Source organism: Aspergillus fischeri, genomic scaffold (assembly GCF_000149645.3).
Source record: "Aspergillus fischeri NRRL 181 1099437636264 genomic scaffold, whole genome shotgun sequence".
In the NCBI taxonomy this organism is placed as follows: Eukaryota; Fungi; Ascomycota; class Eurotiomycetes; order Eurotiales; family Aspergillaceae; genus Aspergillus; species Aspergillus fischeri.
This window is the reverse complement of record NW_001509762.1, coordinates 2,389,359-2,404,308: the sequence shown is the minus strand read 5'-3', so window position 1 is coordinate 2,404,308 and position 14,950 is coordinate 2,389,359. Positions and strand designations below refer to the sequence as shown.

The 14,950-nt window shown below is 49.5% G+C and overlaps 5 protein-coding genes across 5 annotated transcripts; 1 reads left to right on the top strand and 4 right to left on the bottom strand.

Annotated features, from left to right (window-relative positions):
- Positions 1–1,886: 1,886 nt before the first annotated feature.
- Positions 1,887–3,385, top strand: png1 (peptide-N4-(N-acetyl-beta-glucosaminyl)asparagine amidase; the record flags this gene model as incomplete). The annotated part of the gene is made up of 3 exons (XM_001260033.1): positions 1,887–2,443; positions 2,508–2,908; positions 2,970–3,385. The coding sequence occupies 3 exons, from the start codon at positions 1,887–1,889 to the stop codon at positions 3,383–3,385; spliced, it is 1,374 nt and encodes a 457-aa protein (XP_001260034.1).
- Positions 3,386–5,411: 2,026 nt separating this feature from the next.
- Positions 5,412–6,470, bottom strand: NFIA_080800 (uncharacterized protein; the record flags this gene model as incomplete). The annotated part of the gene is made up of 3 exons (XM_001260032.1): positions 5,412–5,865; positions 5,948–6,290; positions 6,410–6,470. The coding sequence occupies 3 exons, from the start codon at positions 6,468–6,470 to the stop codon at positions 5,412–5,414; spliced, it is 858 nt and encodes a 285-aa protein (XP_001260033.1).
- Positions 6,471–7,575: 1,105 nt separating this feature from the next.
- NFIA_080790 (glycoside hydrolase family 71 protein) lies at positions 7,576–9,230 on the bottom strand (the record flags this gene model as incomplete). The annotated part of the gene is made up of 4 exons (XM_001260031.1): positions 7,576–8,170; positions 8,223–8,448; positions 8,498–9,026; positions 9,090–9,230. The coding sequence occupies 4 exons, from the start codon at positions 9,228–9,230 to the stop codon at positions 7,576–7,578; spliced, it is 1,491 nt and encodes a 496-aa protein (XP_001260032.1).
- Positions 9,231–10,990: 1,760 nt separating this feature from the next.
- NFIA_080780 (protein MEMO1) lies at positions 10,991–12,212 on the bottom strand (the record flags this gene model as incomplete). Its single annotated transcript, XM_001260030.1, has 3 exons — positions 10,991–11,867; positions 11,927–11,995; positions 12,058–12,212. The coding sequence occupies 3 exons, from the start codon at positions 12,210–12,212 to the stop codon at positions 10,991–10,993; spliced, it is 1,101 nt and encodes a 366-aa protein (XP_001260031.1).
- A 496-nt stretch (positions 12,213–12,708) lies between these two features.
- On the bottom strand, positions 12,709–13,187 carry NFIA_080770 (uncharacterized protein; the record flags this gene model as incomplete). The annotated part of the gene is made up of 2 exons (XM_001260029.1): positions 12,709–13,102; positions 13,174–13,187. 2 exons carry the CDS (start codon positions 13,185–13,187, stop codon positions 12,709–12,711), a joined length of 408 nt encoding a protein of 135 aa, XP_001260030.1.
- Between the last annotated feature and the right edge of the window lie 1,763 nt (positions 13,188–14,950).

Below are 14,950 nucleotides of genomic sequence, written 5' to 3'. Positions count from 1 at the left end.
TTCCGCGGTACAATTACGCTTGTGTGACTGCCAGGGTCTTCTCCTATCCAAGTAGACTCACGACTGATGGCGCATAGGCGCGTCGCCGCGTACTCTTGCGCCAGATGCTTGGACGGTGTTCATGGGAGTGCAGCACATGATCAATACGCCTCGATTCGTCAGCTCCAAAGAGCCAGAGCCTGGGTCGGGCCCGCAGTCGGTCCAACCCGCTACATCTACTGAAGGGGTATTTTCTCGTCTTGTCGAATGTTGTATGCCTTCTGGAGCTGTCCCTGATGCTTCAGAAAATTCTTATTCGCAACTTCTCATGGCCGATGCTGTTGAAGCATATTTGCGCGTAAGGTCTATGGCTGGCCGGTGCATGGTACGGAAGTTGCGCATCCCAAGCATGAAATGGTGATATTTTACTCCGTAATTTGTTGATCGGAGAGCCGCGTAAGACAGGCTAGTCGACGTCAAATTCGACAGCGAATATCCCACGTACGGGTACCATTGCGTGGATGGGAGGTAGGAAGCTTGGCATTCCTCTGATATGGTGTTGAAGATGACGACTCTAAGGAACCAGATGCCTGTCTTCCATACGGAGTAGAGGTAACTCCTCCAGGCTAGAGGTTGACTATGCAGGCTTGCGAAGCAGAAAGGTAGATCGAAGCAGTTGGAGCCAAGACGTACAGAGAGTCATCAGCAGGTGGAGAGAAAACCGGAGTCTCTTTATCAGCAGACTGATCCGAACCAGCGAACACGGCCTTTGTAGTAGTTATCTAGATGCAGCCTGCTGGTCATGAAGACGGTAGTGGAGACCATCAATCATGAACTCGTAATCTGTTCAACCCAAGAGGTGTTGGGCGTTGATGGGTCAATCTTTGGTAATCTGTGGAGCATCAGGAACGATGGAACAGCAATTGAAGGTTAAAATATCCGATTTATGAATCCTAACTTATGGCAAGGAGAAATGACATGGTGACAGTGGCCTGGGATCACCGCCATGGTATCGTCCAATGAGCCGATGTAGAATGATTCCCCAGACCCCTAGACGGAAGGAAGAACTGACACCCAGCATGAGGGTACACGTATGTCTGTCTGCATAACCCCAATCGTCGTGCGTGGAAGGGGAATCAGCAGTCGTTGCGGACAAGCCCAAACTGTCTTGGCCATGGTACGGTTAACTGTTTCGGGGCGGGACACACGCGGCTTGCGGTGCGCTCGCGGGGCCGTGATTGGGGGAGGAGTCCAAGGCTGACGACGCTTCGCCCTCACTGCTCAAGACTGCTGGCGTGGAAATGGGAAAAAAAGCTGGAAAAAAAAGAAAAAATGGAAAAGAAAAAAGGACGGCCCCAATAAATGATTCAGGACTTGAGAAAATCATACTTTCCCACCTTAATAATACCACACTACTATTATCTAGTCTAGTCTGCCTACCTACTCCTTCTGATGATTCTGTTGCTTGTTGCTTGCTAACCTAACCTGAACCTCACTGACCCTTTCATCTCCCCTACCAACACGCCTGACCATCTTCGACACCCTATACAAATCTTACTTGCCTGCTACTGATCGCTATCTTCTTCACTTTTCATTAATTAACGAGAAAAGGTAACTCATCATCATCCTTTTGACTTCCCATCTACTGTCCTTAAGGATTGCCCAGTTTGCTGCTTAACCACCGCCAAGCGGTCGCCACGCTTGGCTGGGCTGTGCGACCATCGTCACCTACCAACTCACTCTACCTTGAAATCAACAAACTACCACGCAGCCAACTTTACTGACTTTTGTCTTGAGTGACTTAGAAGGCAGGCCTCGTCAGCATCTCAGAAAAGGGTTCATCGGTTCTTAATACAACCTGGAGGCACAAATCAATCGATCGCTGGTGTAGTCGACCCCCTACCAGCATGGCGGACGGCAGACAACAGCACACTCGGCGGGCGCCAACAACGGACGTTTACGATGCGACCGAATTGACTCGTGCGTTCGAGCAACTGATGCGGACAAAGAGGTTCAATTTACTTCAGGAACAATCGAGAAGCCGATCTCGCACACAATCGCCGTCTCCCGCTCAGTCATACCACACACCACCACATCCCTCGCGGGCGCCACCACCTCCTCCGATCGGTGCCCATTACCCATCGTCCCAGTCACCATCGCAGCAACAACAACAACAACAGCATCAATTGCCAGCGTCGTCGTCTTTGAGAAACCTTCCAGTCGTTCCCTCACCCCCTCGAGATCAACAATCATTGAAGTTCCGAAATCTCCTGCACGTTCTATCTGTCACTCCGACAAAATATGAAAACCCCGGCCTCCTCGACGAAGCTCTTTCTCTTATCCCACTCGATCGCCTCTACTCCGAGGCGGAGGAAGAGAGCCAGATCATGCAGGCTCAGGCCGCTAGCGTAGGGGGGAAGCCTGAGTGGGGCTATCAAGACTGCGTTATTAGGGCTCTACTTCGGTTCGTTCCTGCTGGGACCGGTTTTTACTTGATGGCTTTGAACTAACAGTAGACATTTGGATAGGTGGTTCAAACACTCTTTCTTCCAATTCGTCAACAATCCCCCTTGCTCTCGATGCTTGATGCCTACAATCGCTCAGGGCATGACTCCCCCGACGCCAGATGAAACAGCGCGTGGTGCAACACGGGTCGAACTATACCGCTGCTCTGAATCGACGTGTGGCGCATACGAGCGATTTCCGCGATATTCTGACGTCTGGCAATTGTTACAGAGCAGAAGAGGGCGTGTGGGTGAATGGGCCAACTGTTTCAGTATGTTTTGCAGAGCGCTGGGTGGTCGGGTACGATGGGTATGGAACTCGGAGGATTACGTCTGGACCGAGGTCTACTCAGAGCATCAAAGGCGTTGGGTGCACGTAGATGCGTGCGAAGGGGCTTGGGATCAGCCACGCCTTTACACTGAAGGTAGGAAATCTTCGATATCAAGCTACACTGTTGTAGCATGCTGACTGACCATATTTCTCAGGCTGGGGTCGAAAGTTATCCTACTGCATTGCCTTCTCCATCGACGGTGCGACAGATGTGACAAGACGGTATGTGCGAAGCCCGGTCAAGCATGGCGCTCCGCGAAATCGTGTGCCAGAGGAGGTCCTCGTCTGGGTCATCCATGAGATCAGGAAAAAGCGACGGGAGAGTATGTCGAAGACGGATCAAAGACGACTTATGAAAGAGGATGAGCGCGAAGAAAAGGAACTCCGTGCCTACATGGCTTCCGCACTGGCCGCGGAGATCAACAACCTTATCCCTCGGCAACAGACCAGTGGTCGGCCTGACGAGCAAAAGACACCTGCTTCAATGCAGGACGCTCCGGTAGACTGGGTTGCTACTCGACAGATGGGTCCCGGCCAGTCTGGCCCTGATCGATCCCAGGACGGCCGGTAACATTTAAGCACGGGTCGGCTATACACATCCACCTCACCTCATGCGGTTACGACCGTCTCCAGGGACACCGCAGCTGGCGCTCATCTCGCACCATGCTGACGTAACTTCAAAGTTCATTCCGTGTCTCCGGCGACTAATGCGACGCTTCGTCTGAACGGAACTGTTTAGATGAGCAGCAGTCGAGGTACATACGATATGCGCATGAGGTTCACCGCCTACCATAGGATTTCCTACGGGTAGGAAGGAAGGTTAGGCCGCTCATCAAAAGCATATCCGCAGGACGCCGATATTCCTATGAGTCCTAAGTGTCGATCTTGTCGATACACCGTCATCCTTTTCCGTTTTGTTGTTCATCGTCCAGAATCTCAACATATCGCGAACACCGGCGGCACCTCCATCCAACGCCTGCGAACTAATGTGTGAATGAACATTCCATCACCACATGACCTTTTGCGCTTACTTTCCTGGCAGTCATTGCCAATTCTCAATGGTGTATCACACCAAGTCAAGGACTCTCCACTTCCTTTCCTATCTACTGCAAAGCTCCTTCCGTCCGGAAGGCTGCTATCACTTATCCACTATTCACTTTGCGACACTTTCTTATTTGGATATGATTAAGGTGTTTGGGAATTAGCACTCTCGATGATCAGCATAACCTTTGAACTCGGCTCTTGCATGTTTGCAAGATTGGCATGATTATACATTTAATTTCTACTATAATCGTTCACATCTTTTTACTTTCTTTCTTTCTTTTCCTTTCCCTTTCTTCCTTCTTTCTCTTGACACTCTTGATTTTCTTTTCGACTCTCCCTCTATGTTTGGGTCAAGCGTGTACGCAAGATTTGCAATTGCCAGTCTATGCCATGAGACACGGAAGCGATACCACCGCTCTGGAGATATGCTTTGCATTGGTGATTATGCTCAACGATGAGCATGTCATCTATAGATGAAGCGTCATTGCCTTTTTGCGAATTGATCTGACTCCTGGCGATCTCAGATATCTATGCCCCATAATGTCAACTAAACTCTTCTATGTTACATCAAAATATTTAAAAAATTTAATAGTTGGACAATTCAGCCAGTTGATACCCTCAAACTTTTCCAATCAGTCTAGTTGACATTTACTTGATCTTCGTAGACAAGTGGGACGAGCATTGTCTGAAGGACGAATCCAAGCCCAACATACAGGATCAGGTCTCGACCATGCTTGCAGTCGCAAGAGCAGAAATCTTCAACTCCGAACTCAGGGCACAAAGGCCACAACCCATCCAATGAAAACCACACAAACCGACCCCAAGTCTAAGACATGCTGCGAAATCATGCAATCAGAAGCATCTACTTTCCATGTTCCTGAGCAGTCAGCAGGGAAGACCCTGTCTGACCCATACCAGTTTAATTGCGATTTGCAGTTTACACTCCTCCAATGGAACCATTTATCCGCCCATTTCCAGTTTCCCAGCACAGAGTTCAATGACGCCCCTCCCCGCGATTGGGGGCCGGCCCAGCCCCGGAGGGTCCAGCCAAAGATCTATAAATATACTTTTTTGTAGGCGAGAAGGGGGTGATCTGCGGGTGGCTAACCGCTTCGGGGTGCTTTGGCTTTTCAGGTCAGGTGGGTGCTGTGCTTTAGGCGTTTGTGAGTGGTGGGTTTGGTTTGGGTCTGTTGGTGTAACTGACTAAGGTCGGCGGTGTCTCGGATCCGAGGGCCGACTGGCGGCTAGCTTGATTTGGTTTGTTTGGCTAGGACTCCTTAAGGTTAGTATGGGAAGAGAGGGTGGGAAAGATAGATATTGTGTTCGGTCACAGTATTATAAAGATATGTACCTCCTCGCTGTGAAGGTTGATAGGAAGTTGGGTCGAGTGGAATCGGGAGGTATATGTTCTCGGAGTATATGGAGCTGGGCTCTTCCAAGCAATGCAATGTCAAAATACATGATCTACTGAAATACTCTGTTTCCAAGCTTAGAATCCATCTTGAATATTGCCGTTAGTCAACACAGATCAGTAACGGGAAGGCCTCCGTACATCACGCAGCTCGAACGGAACAGTCAATGCCCCTCTGGCGCAGATCTCCGTCAATATTCCGAATCTCCTTGACATAGTACGGCTGCCGGGGCAACTGCAGTTTCCACCTGTTCTTCAGGCTCAGCTCCCTCAGTGGCTCTAGAAACACAGGGATCTTCTCCACCGGTTCGCAGAACCAGTTACCCATCAGCTGTAGCGTGAACGACTGCAAGCCCTTCATCCGCGTCAGGGCGCGGCAGGTCTCGACCCACTGCTGGCGTCCAGCGGAGAAATAGACCGTCTTGACCGGATCTTTACTGGGGAGCCAGTGGCCTGGGAACGCCCAGCGCAGTTCGACTGCACGAATGCAGTCCCAGAAGTCGGCGGGGATGGTTGGACGGAGATAGGTTAGGGACCAAGTATTGCTAAACTCAAAGATGTTGAGCGTGTACAACAGGTGGATGGATTCGCAATAGCTAATGTTTCAAATCAGATGAATCTGGCAACGAGGAAGGGAACGACACGGCACCGTCGTCTTCCAGGAAGGAGGTTACTTACATCAGTTTACAGGTCAACGCGAGAGACAGCAGTTGAGTCTTTCGCCTGTCCGCTCCGTCTTTGGCCAACTGCGGAATATCACCGCGACAGATATCGCAGGTCTCGGCAAGCGAACATACGATGTGACCCATCCGGCGGTTCGGCCGCTGGATGATATGAATACGCATCTCACCTAAGACCATCTCCCAGATGAGGAGGCGCAACTCAGGCGCGAGTTTCATCAGTAGCGAGCAGTCGGGCTGGAATGTCCATTCTAGCCGTGTGTCCGTCTGCTTCTGGGACTGGCTTCGTCCGGAGATGGCACTGTGCCTTCTGGATCTGGGTAGGGCTGCTGGCTTGTTGCCTGGATCAGCTTAGTCAGTCATGCATTGCATGAGGCTGCTTTGGATTTTGAGATACATCTCGTATGAGGTGGGATTTGCAACTATGGATCCAGGCTACAGGGGATACTTCTCGACTTACTTTGATACCGCTGGGCCAGCACATCCTCCCAGGAGAAAACCCCCTGCTTGATCCTCGCCATGACTGGATCGACACTCAAAATACCAATATATACCTCGTCGAAGTTAAATGGACCAACGCTCTCGTCACCGCCAATCTAGCTCAGCTCAACCCCGCACGGCATCTCAGCAGACCACGATGGGCTCCATGGATTCAAAATAGGATAATGATAGCAGGTATACTTTGAGCAATTTGGCCCTTTGCTGTGAGCTTTTCAGACGCGTGTAGCCAGCGCAGAAGATGTTTGGATAAAAGGAGGAATGAATCACGCGATGTCCGAATGTCGGGTCATATGTGGCTGGTGGGTGGGGGGAAACCGATAGTAAGCGCGTCAGGAGCAGCGGTCGAGACAATGTGGTCAGGATCAAAAACTGAAGGTCTCATAGTGCAAGTAGAGGAATTGAAGATCAGAATAAGATGAAGTGTCGGTGAAGAAGTATAGAATGGATAAAAGGGGCATTGGATCTAAATAAAGGAAGGGGGAGATAACGCGATGATTCACTGATAAGACCCTTTTGAGAGTCTCCGAGTAGTCTACCAAAGTCTTTATCGGTGGTTCTCGGCAGGAGCAACACCCGATGATTTCCGATTTGGTAGATATCCCGATGTAGTAAATAGCAGTTCAATATACTTGACACACTGATTACATCCTATTAGTGCTGGGAACTTGAGAGGCGCATTTGTCTACAGTCTATATCCACAGACCATATCCATACTCCTTTAAGGCCCAATCAACAGTTCAATATAGTCTTACGATTTTTGTCTGTGTTGGGAGTAAAATCCATGAGTCTTACAGAGTAGTTGCTAACAGTACCCGAGTCCTACGACTACTACTGAGGGATTCCGAGAAAGAGGAGGGAACAGGTCTTTTTCACAATGCCAGCATTTGATTTCAAATCAATAACTGTTCGTGGTATCATGGTCATGAGTTGCACTTCATAAGCGAATGACGAATTCCTCCCTGCAGATCCCTTAGTCCATGCAAATGAGCGATATTTAATGCAAGCATTTGGCCAGCAAAGTCAACAAAAAGTAACGACTGAGCCCTACCCTCCCTTGTAATGAACGACCCGACGACTTGTCTGGCACAAAGGAAACGAAAGTATGGAACTCTGAGAGTTGCATGCCTACTGAGCGGTGGCGGTAGGGCTAGTAAGTCCTAGAGTGTTAGTCGGACATGGCACTGTCAGTCCCTGATACAGCATTGACAGTCCCGCTGATTGGAGTTTGTCAATGGTTTTCTCCGGTGGCACGGTGCCCACATAGGCATTAAAGTTGTAGATGCCGCAGATGCAGCTGTCGACAATGTCTTTCAGGCTCGTGTCGGACATGACGGTTTGCCCATTGCGCAGGAGTGAAAACTGCTGTTTGCCGACGCCCATAGGTGCTGAAAAGGCACTGGCACCGGCCTGTGCTTGGAATGTCTTGCTGCTACTCCCTGAGGTCACCTGAACAGTAGCGGGTGACTTGAGCAATGAGACAACAAACACCTCATCGCTCATTGTCTCGTACCCGTTTGGTCGTCCGCGGAAGAAGTTTCCGCTTGAGTTGTTTGGATTTCCCTGCATGGTAGTGTCCGTTGAGTCGCAATTGATGTCTTTAGGAGTTGGTCTATACCAGTAGATCAACTTGTCTTCGGTGATGTAATTGTTGGCGGACTTTTCGCCGGCCTTGTAAGCAGCAATGAAAGGTTTGGACATTTCCAGCCATCCATTGTGCGGCCTTGAAGAAGCGGTCAGCGCTATACCTGGCGACAAGGGTTGCAATAACCTACATATCCATCACCCATTTGGAGGCTCCGTCATCTGTGTGAGGCGAGGACAATGGTCCGATGTAGTGGGACTCTCCGTAGTCATTCCAGGTGACTATCTCAACGAACCGTGGCCCGAGATTCAGGACCTCTTGCCATCTGTCATACCAGAGAAGATCTGAAGGAAAGACCCAATTCTTGCTATAGGGAACCTCGCCGCCGAAATGGGTTGAGAACCAACCGGAGACAGCTGATTTTCTGTGAGCCATAGTCAAAGGTCGGGAGCTTCGAAGACTCACGTGCAATATACGGCTTTCCATTTAGGGCCGCGATGTATTTACTGTCGCCTTCTGCAACGCTCACGTTATGACCTGGGGTCGGCGCTTTGTTGTTGTCATTGTTAGGCCAAGCCATCCAATTAAGTGCACCTTGGATAGCATTGAAGTCTCCCACTCCTGGATGGAAATTCGGCGCGAAGAACACTTCGGTGCCAGCAGCGGAGTTCAAGGCAGGGATATCGAGGCCATCACCGGCAAATGAGGACGCAAAGACCTTACCATCTACCTTGAGCTGTGCAGGTAGACTGGCATATTGTCTGATCTTCTGTCCCACGGCAGTGGCTTGTCCAGTATTGTACCAATTGAAATCAAATGAGATGAAGACTTTCATGTCATTTCTTGCGGCAGATTCGTAGGCAAAATTGAGCTGCGTATCAGTGTACGGATCCACGCCAATGTTCAAAGCGAATGCATCTATTCCCAATGCTTTGGCACGTTGCATGTCATCGTCGTAGTCCGCGGCGCTCTGCCGGTTGCTTGTGATGCCGATCTAAAGTGAAGTCAAAGGTCAGTCACTTGCTCCGGACTCAACCTAGACAGGTTCTTGACTTACCATAAAATGACAGAACACAAGTCTGTCAGTAGCACTGGCCTCGGTAGAAATATCAGATGAAAAGGGCTTTGGCATCGGAATGGCAGTTGCCAATGCCGACAGCCCAGCGAGGGCAAAGGAGAGTGATTTGAGAAGCATCATCTGCAGACAATTAGCCTCTACTTGAGAACAAATGCAGCAAAGCAAACGAGTGCTTCATCGTGGATATAACCGACCATGATAGTGTAGAAGAGAACGAACTTAATAAGCTAAATGATTGCAACAAGCCAAAAGGAAGGAGTGTTTCGAAGAAGCCAGATTTGGCAGTGTGCTAGTTTGTCAACATGTTCTGAGAGCAGAGACGCCTGAAGGAATGGCCTTTTTGTATTCACAACAAGAATGTCAAAGTCAACTCTCACTGGCCATTGTGAAGGTCCATATTACGGTTGCAGTGTGCTCTGCAAAGATCTCTGATATTTCGTTCTAAGTTGTTCATTGGCCTGAAAACAAACCTCAGGACCGTAGCAGCGTCTCATCATGAGGCCAATGATTGCAACGGTATCACACGAATCTTGTCAAGACGCTCTTTTGGGGATTAAGTGTCCTGTCTCAAATGCTTAGGGCAGTCCCAATGGGCGGATTTATTTTGGCGCCCAGACAGATGAAGGAGACGTTCCAGTCAGAAACTGAAATCGATCGGGTTTCAGCAAAGGCCACGGGAACATTAGAGTCAAACGACGGCATCATCCGGGAGAAGAGAAGCTTAAAGCTTGATGTGCGATCTGTGCATGACTTGATTGATACCAGAAGCTTGAGAAAATATCATTCTTAGAATGATTCGGATAGCCCCGATTGGACCCTAAGAGGGTTGAGGGACGCGAGAGCAGAACACCTCAAACAAAGGTCATTTGTCTCCATTAACATGATTGCCGATATTCATCGAAATGATCAGATGTCGTCATTACTTTAATGATGTGAAAAGCATATTTCGTCTACATTTTCGAGCCTCATGGTGGGGATGGCGGGGCACAACAAAGACGAAACAGTGCCTAGTCAACCTGCAGAACCGCATATGCCGTACACCATGTTGCAACTTATGCCGACAACGAGCTTCTGTAACCCTGAGAAGCCATGAATCCAAAGTCAAGTTTGCGGGGTAGCATTCCTGGCCGGTCAGCCACGCGATCTCATCACCGGACGTACGGAATCTATGTGGTCGTGGGCTTGTTTGGCTATGATTGGGGAAGGGAGGGCTCCGAGTATATGGAATATGCTCTTAATCTGGAAGAATGCAGTCATAAGGGTCGCTGTCGGTAAATGCAGCACTCGAAGCACTTGATGGTTCTAGATGTGGCGCGATGGCTTGCGACCTTATTCGAACCACTGGTGCACTGCGTTTTTCGTTTGTGTAACGCGAAGTTGGATATTCAAACCCGTGTGATGTCGGCATGGTTCCAACTGTCTCTTATTGGAGTCTCTGAGAAACACGCGATAGTAAATCTTAGGATCGTTGTAACGATTCTTGCGCTGCCATCCCTGCCTTCAGTTGCATCTAAAGCCAGAGATCGGCGAAGTAGATGAAGATAAGTTTTAACAGTTCAAACAGCTTGCAGCTATAGGTCCGGTGAAAGGGAAGTTATCGTGTCCATTCAGAACATGTGTCACTGAATGCGCAGCTCTGGGGACATCCATGGTGTTACTGTTTCATGTCGGCGAGTATGCATCCTTGGAGTATATGAAGGCATACGGGGTTGTAGTAAGAGGATCGGCAAAATCGCATAAATTGGCTCAAGACGGGTTGCATCATACCATAATAAAAACGAATCATAGACTACTTAGCCTTAATGTCTATCTGTGTAAGCAACCTAAGTAACTCCCTCCGTCAGCGCTCAGGGGTAGAAGTCAAGGACGAGGACGGATTTCTACAAGACGGCAAACGCAGAGACATAGCTCACGGAGCTGTCAGTCACATTAACTGCATCCGAGCTACGCTCATACCGAATAAAATGGAACGCGCCCTTCTTCCCGTCCTCCTGGGTCCTGGTTGCTTCAATCGCGGCCATGATCACCCCAATGGGATGACGGCCGCATACCGTATTACCTGTTCTTTGTATGGCATCAAGAAAATTCTCGGTCTCGCCTGTAGCTATGGCAGCCATAGTTGCGATATCGAAAGCAGAAATGCTCTCGTGAATCGCTGGCTCACGACTGTTAATTCGGTCTCTCCGCTGGAGGGAGTGACCCGCTGACACCTGCTCAATTTTTTCTTCAAACTCATCCAGGTCATTGCTCGGCTGAGGCAGAACATCGGCGGAAAGAGGAAGCTTCGGCCCAGGCTTGGGAGCTTGGGGGACGTAGTATGTGTAGCTGAAGCGAAGGCCCCAGTGGCAGAAATCTGAGCTAATCACAAACACATTGGAAGGATCTTCCATGTAAGAAGCCAGTAAGGCTCCAAAGGCTTGCTCTGTAGATGCAGAAGTGCTTCCGACCAGGATTGGTACCAGGGGCGGATATTGAGATGTCCGCTTGGTGGGATGTTGTAGTTGTAGCAGGCGGTGGATATAGGGCAGATGGAGCTCAATACTGTGTTCGTCCTCGTCGACCGACCGGGTCATAGTTGTAAAACTGACTGTTGACCCGTTCGGTTTGACCGCTTTTGCCGAAAGAAGCTTAGCGATAAGCTCAGTGTCAAGCGGTAGAGGCTCGTCTGAAAGCGGGGTGTAGTAGGACGTAAGCTGAGGGAGAGCGAGCGTCGAGAGATAGTGGTGATGCGATGGACCTAGGATGAAGATCCGCTTCCTGGTCTCAATCAGTCAGCAAATAACAACAGCAAGCCATGAGCAGGGCCATTTTCTCACGCCTTGGACAAGTCCAGAGCTCTGTATGCGTAAGCTGCACATGGTCCTGAGTAGGCATAGCCCGCGTGACTGGATCATCAGTACTAACTCCTGAGTATGATGCTTTTTTTCCAGTTCTCTATGATACATACGGGGCAATGATAACTCGGGAGCCAGGTACGGGTAAGGAGCCGATTCCCTCGATTTCGTCAGGAACATGAGCGAGCCACTGGTCCAGTTGGCGGGTCAAAGTGCTTCGGTTGTCAGAGTACCATGAGCCTGCATGGGAGGGCTCTCTGGACTGCATAATGTCTGCTTTTCCCTTATTGATACTGATAATTCTTAGCATATATCTTGGAGACTGCAGTGCTAATGTCTTCAGTTATGGTTGAGCAAGTTGGAGAAGCGTCGTCCATGGAGGCGGGGAAATGGGACATCGTCATAGTGGAGACTGGCAACACTAGGTACTAGAGGCGAGGCTAAGAGCTTACGGCCTAATAATAAACAGGGAGTACTCCGTACCCGAGTGCCGAATTACCTCAAATAGAATGCACCATCACCAAATCAATATCCCCAACTTCCTCCGCCAGATCCTTTCAGCCAATATTTATAGCCGTCGTGGTTGCCCATACCACCAGATAATTGCTTCCTCTGGCTGCCTGTCATTGGATGGGACTGCCTGGGTTTGCATACAATCTCCAGTTGCCCATATCTCAGTTCCTCACATCTGCCTATTATAAAAGTGCAATCAATATTCCACTCGGCTTGATATAGACCTTCCACGGAACGCGCTACAATCTCACCTAGTGCTTGCACTTCCGATCTTTGAACAATGTAGCAGTATCCAACACTGTGCCATTCCGACTTGCCACAAACTCATGTGTCAGATGCGAGCAATTGTGGAACGTCAATTTGCTCCATCCATATGCTGGTTCCTGTGTATAGCGGGAGTAGCTCTGGAGAGGGCGGACGAGTGAATCTAGTCCATCATAATGACCTGCAGCTCCGTTGGTAATGTACCAGGGGGCAGTTGGATTAATCAACTCGTTCGGGTCAACGTTGAAGTTGGCAATTGTGGCATTCCGCTCGTAGTAGTGGGCATGGCCAGACAGGACCAAGTCAACACTCGGTTCCCAGACCTCGCCGCAGTTCTCGCAAATGGTGCCACTCTGGTCCTTACTGCTGACATACCAGGGTCTGTGGTTGGTTGAATAAATATTCATCGTTAGTATTCAAATCATGTGGTCAAGTACTTGGTCTGCACTTACCGACAACAACCCATGGAGTCTTAGCCCGATCAACAGAGGCCAGGTCCTTTTCAAGCCAGTTAAGTTGCTGGTCGTAAAGACCGAAGGGACCACTATCTTCGCCCTCGGCTCCAGTAGAGTCCTCTCAAACACAAATGTTGACGATCTTCCCACTGCGAGGTCCAGGAACAGAGAACAGACACAGCTGGGATATTTGCTACCATCCCCGATTTGTGTACATCGCTGCACCTCTACGCAATTGTGTCTAGACCTCAAATAATACTAAAACGATATAACAAAAAGAGAAAAACATACAACAGTCGGGATTCGCTGGTGGTCACCCACCCAACTACTAACCGGCCGGCGTGTGGCTTAAGTACGGCTGAGCGGACGGGAAGCCCTGTTTTCCACACCCTATGGTCGTATGTGCTAGATATAAAGAAAGAGAGGGTATTATGATACACAGGGCAACGAACGAGAGAATGCTCGACATAGGTGCCGAAAGCTACACACTAGCCGGCTTCATCGCCGCCGTCGGTCCCAGAGGCATCATGGCCCTACCCGCTGTGACGAACAAAAGCGACGTCTCGTCCTGGGTGGGATCATGGAAAGAGAACCCCTCGGCCTCTCCGATTAAGCATGAAAGTGACCATCCATGAAGTGGAGGGCTGTCTCGATGTGAGTGATATATCACGCACAAATCTCTTCCACAAGCACACACGAATCAACCTGTCTAACAAGACCAACCTACTACAGCGCTTCAGGCCGATACGGGCGTTTTCGCGAGTGCGCACGACTGCAGCAATCCTTACAACTACAGCGCGATCACGTCTTTAAAAGTAAGTGGCCCAGATCGAAGACAGGTGTTTATTGTCGATGGAGCATATTAAACGCGTACGTGACAAAGGTGACCACGAACTTCCAGCCTGTTCCCTTCATCTTTCAGCCGAGTGCTATCCTGCAGCTGAGACTTCCTGTTGGCCCATACATCCGCCAAAGATCCAGAAGGTAGAGATTGCTCCTGGGACGCCGTTGAGAGGGATATACTGTAGTCAACTACTTAATGGAGAATTTTTTGTGCCAGCCGACTGATTTGGTATACGTGGCTGATCAGGATACGATATTCGGGATGCTAAGCATGGGGTGTATCTCCGAAGATCTCACTGCAATGGAGAACGGGCTACAACAGAGTTTAGAGGATGAGATAAGGCCTCGAATCATTGGATGAGTTTATCGACGTGGTGCTACGACTCAGTAGTGGTATTGCTGACAGCAGCTGCTACAAGGCACGTTTAGCTGTTTAAATCATCATGACCAGTCGAACTCCGAGATTCTGATGCACTGAGAGAGTATGCTGACCCGATAGGTGTCAATTTGTGATTCCTTAAATTGTCTAATAGAGTGTTTGTAGAGAACACCCGCGCCTCATGCTGCACCGTGAGACGAAAAGAGAAACAAAGAAAATAAACAATAACTACCGCTCTCAAACATATATCATGACGAAGTGAGATAGTGCGAGGCAAAAGAAGAATGAGTTGAGAAATTGTAGAAGAAACACCTGGAAGCGAATACGACAGCGGCTTCTGCCAACTGTTTCGTGACTGTTTTCCCCTTTCGTGATTCATCGGACGGAACCCGATAACTGCCTAGGATGGATGGAGACAGTATATAATCGTCGGGAGTGGCCAGAGGCGATTTCGAAGCAGGGCCTCGTCTCATCCGCGAGGACAAATGTCCCACAGGAAACTAGTATTGAGCAACGTGTCTAAGCGGAAGATTGGACCCATCAGACACAGGG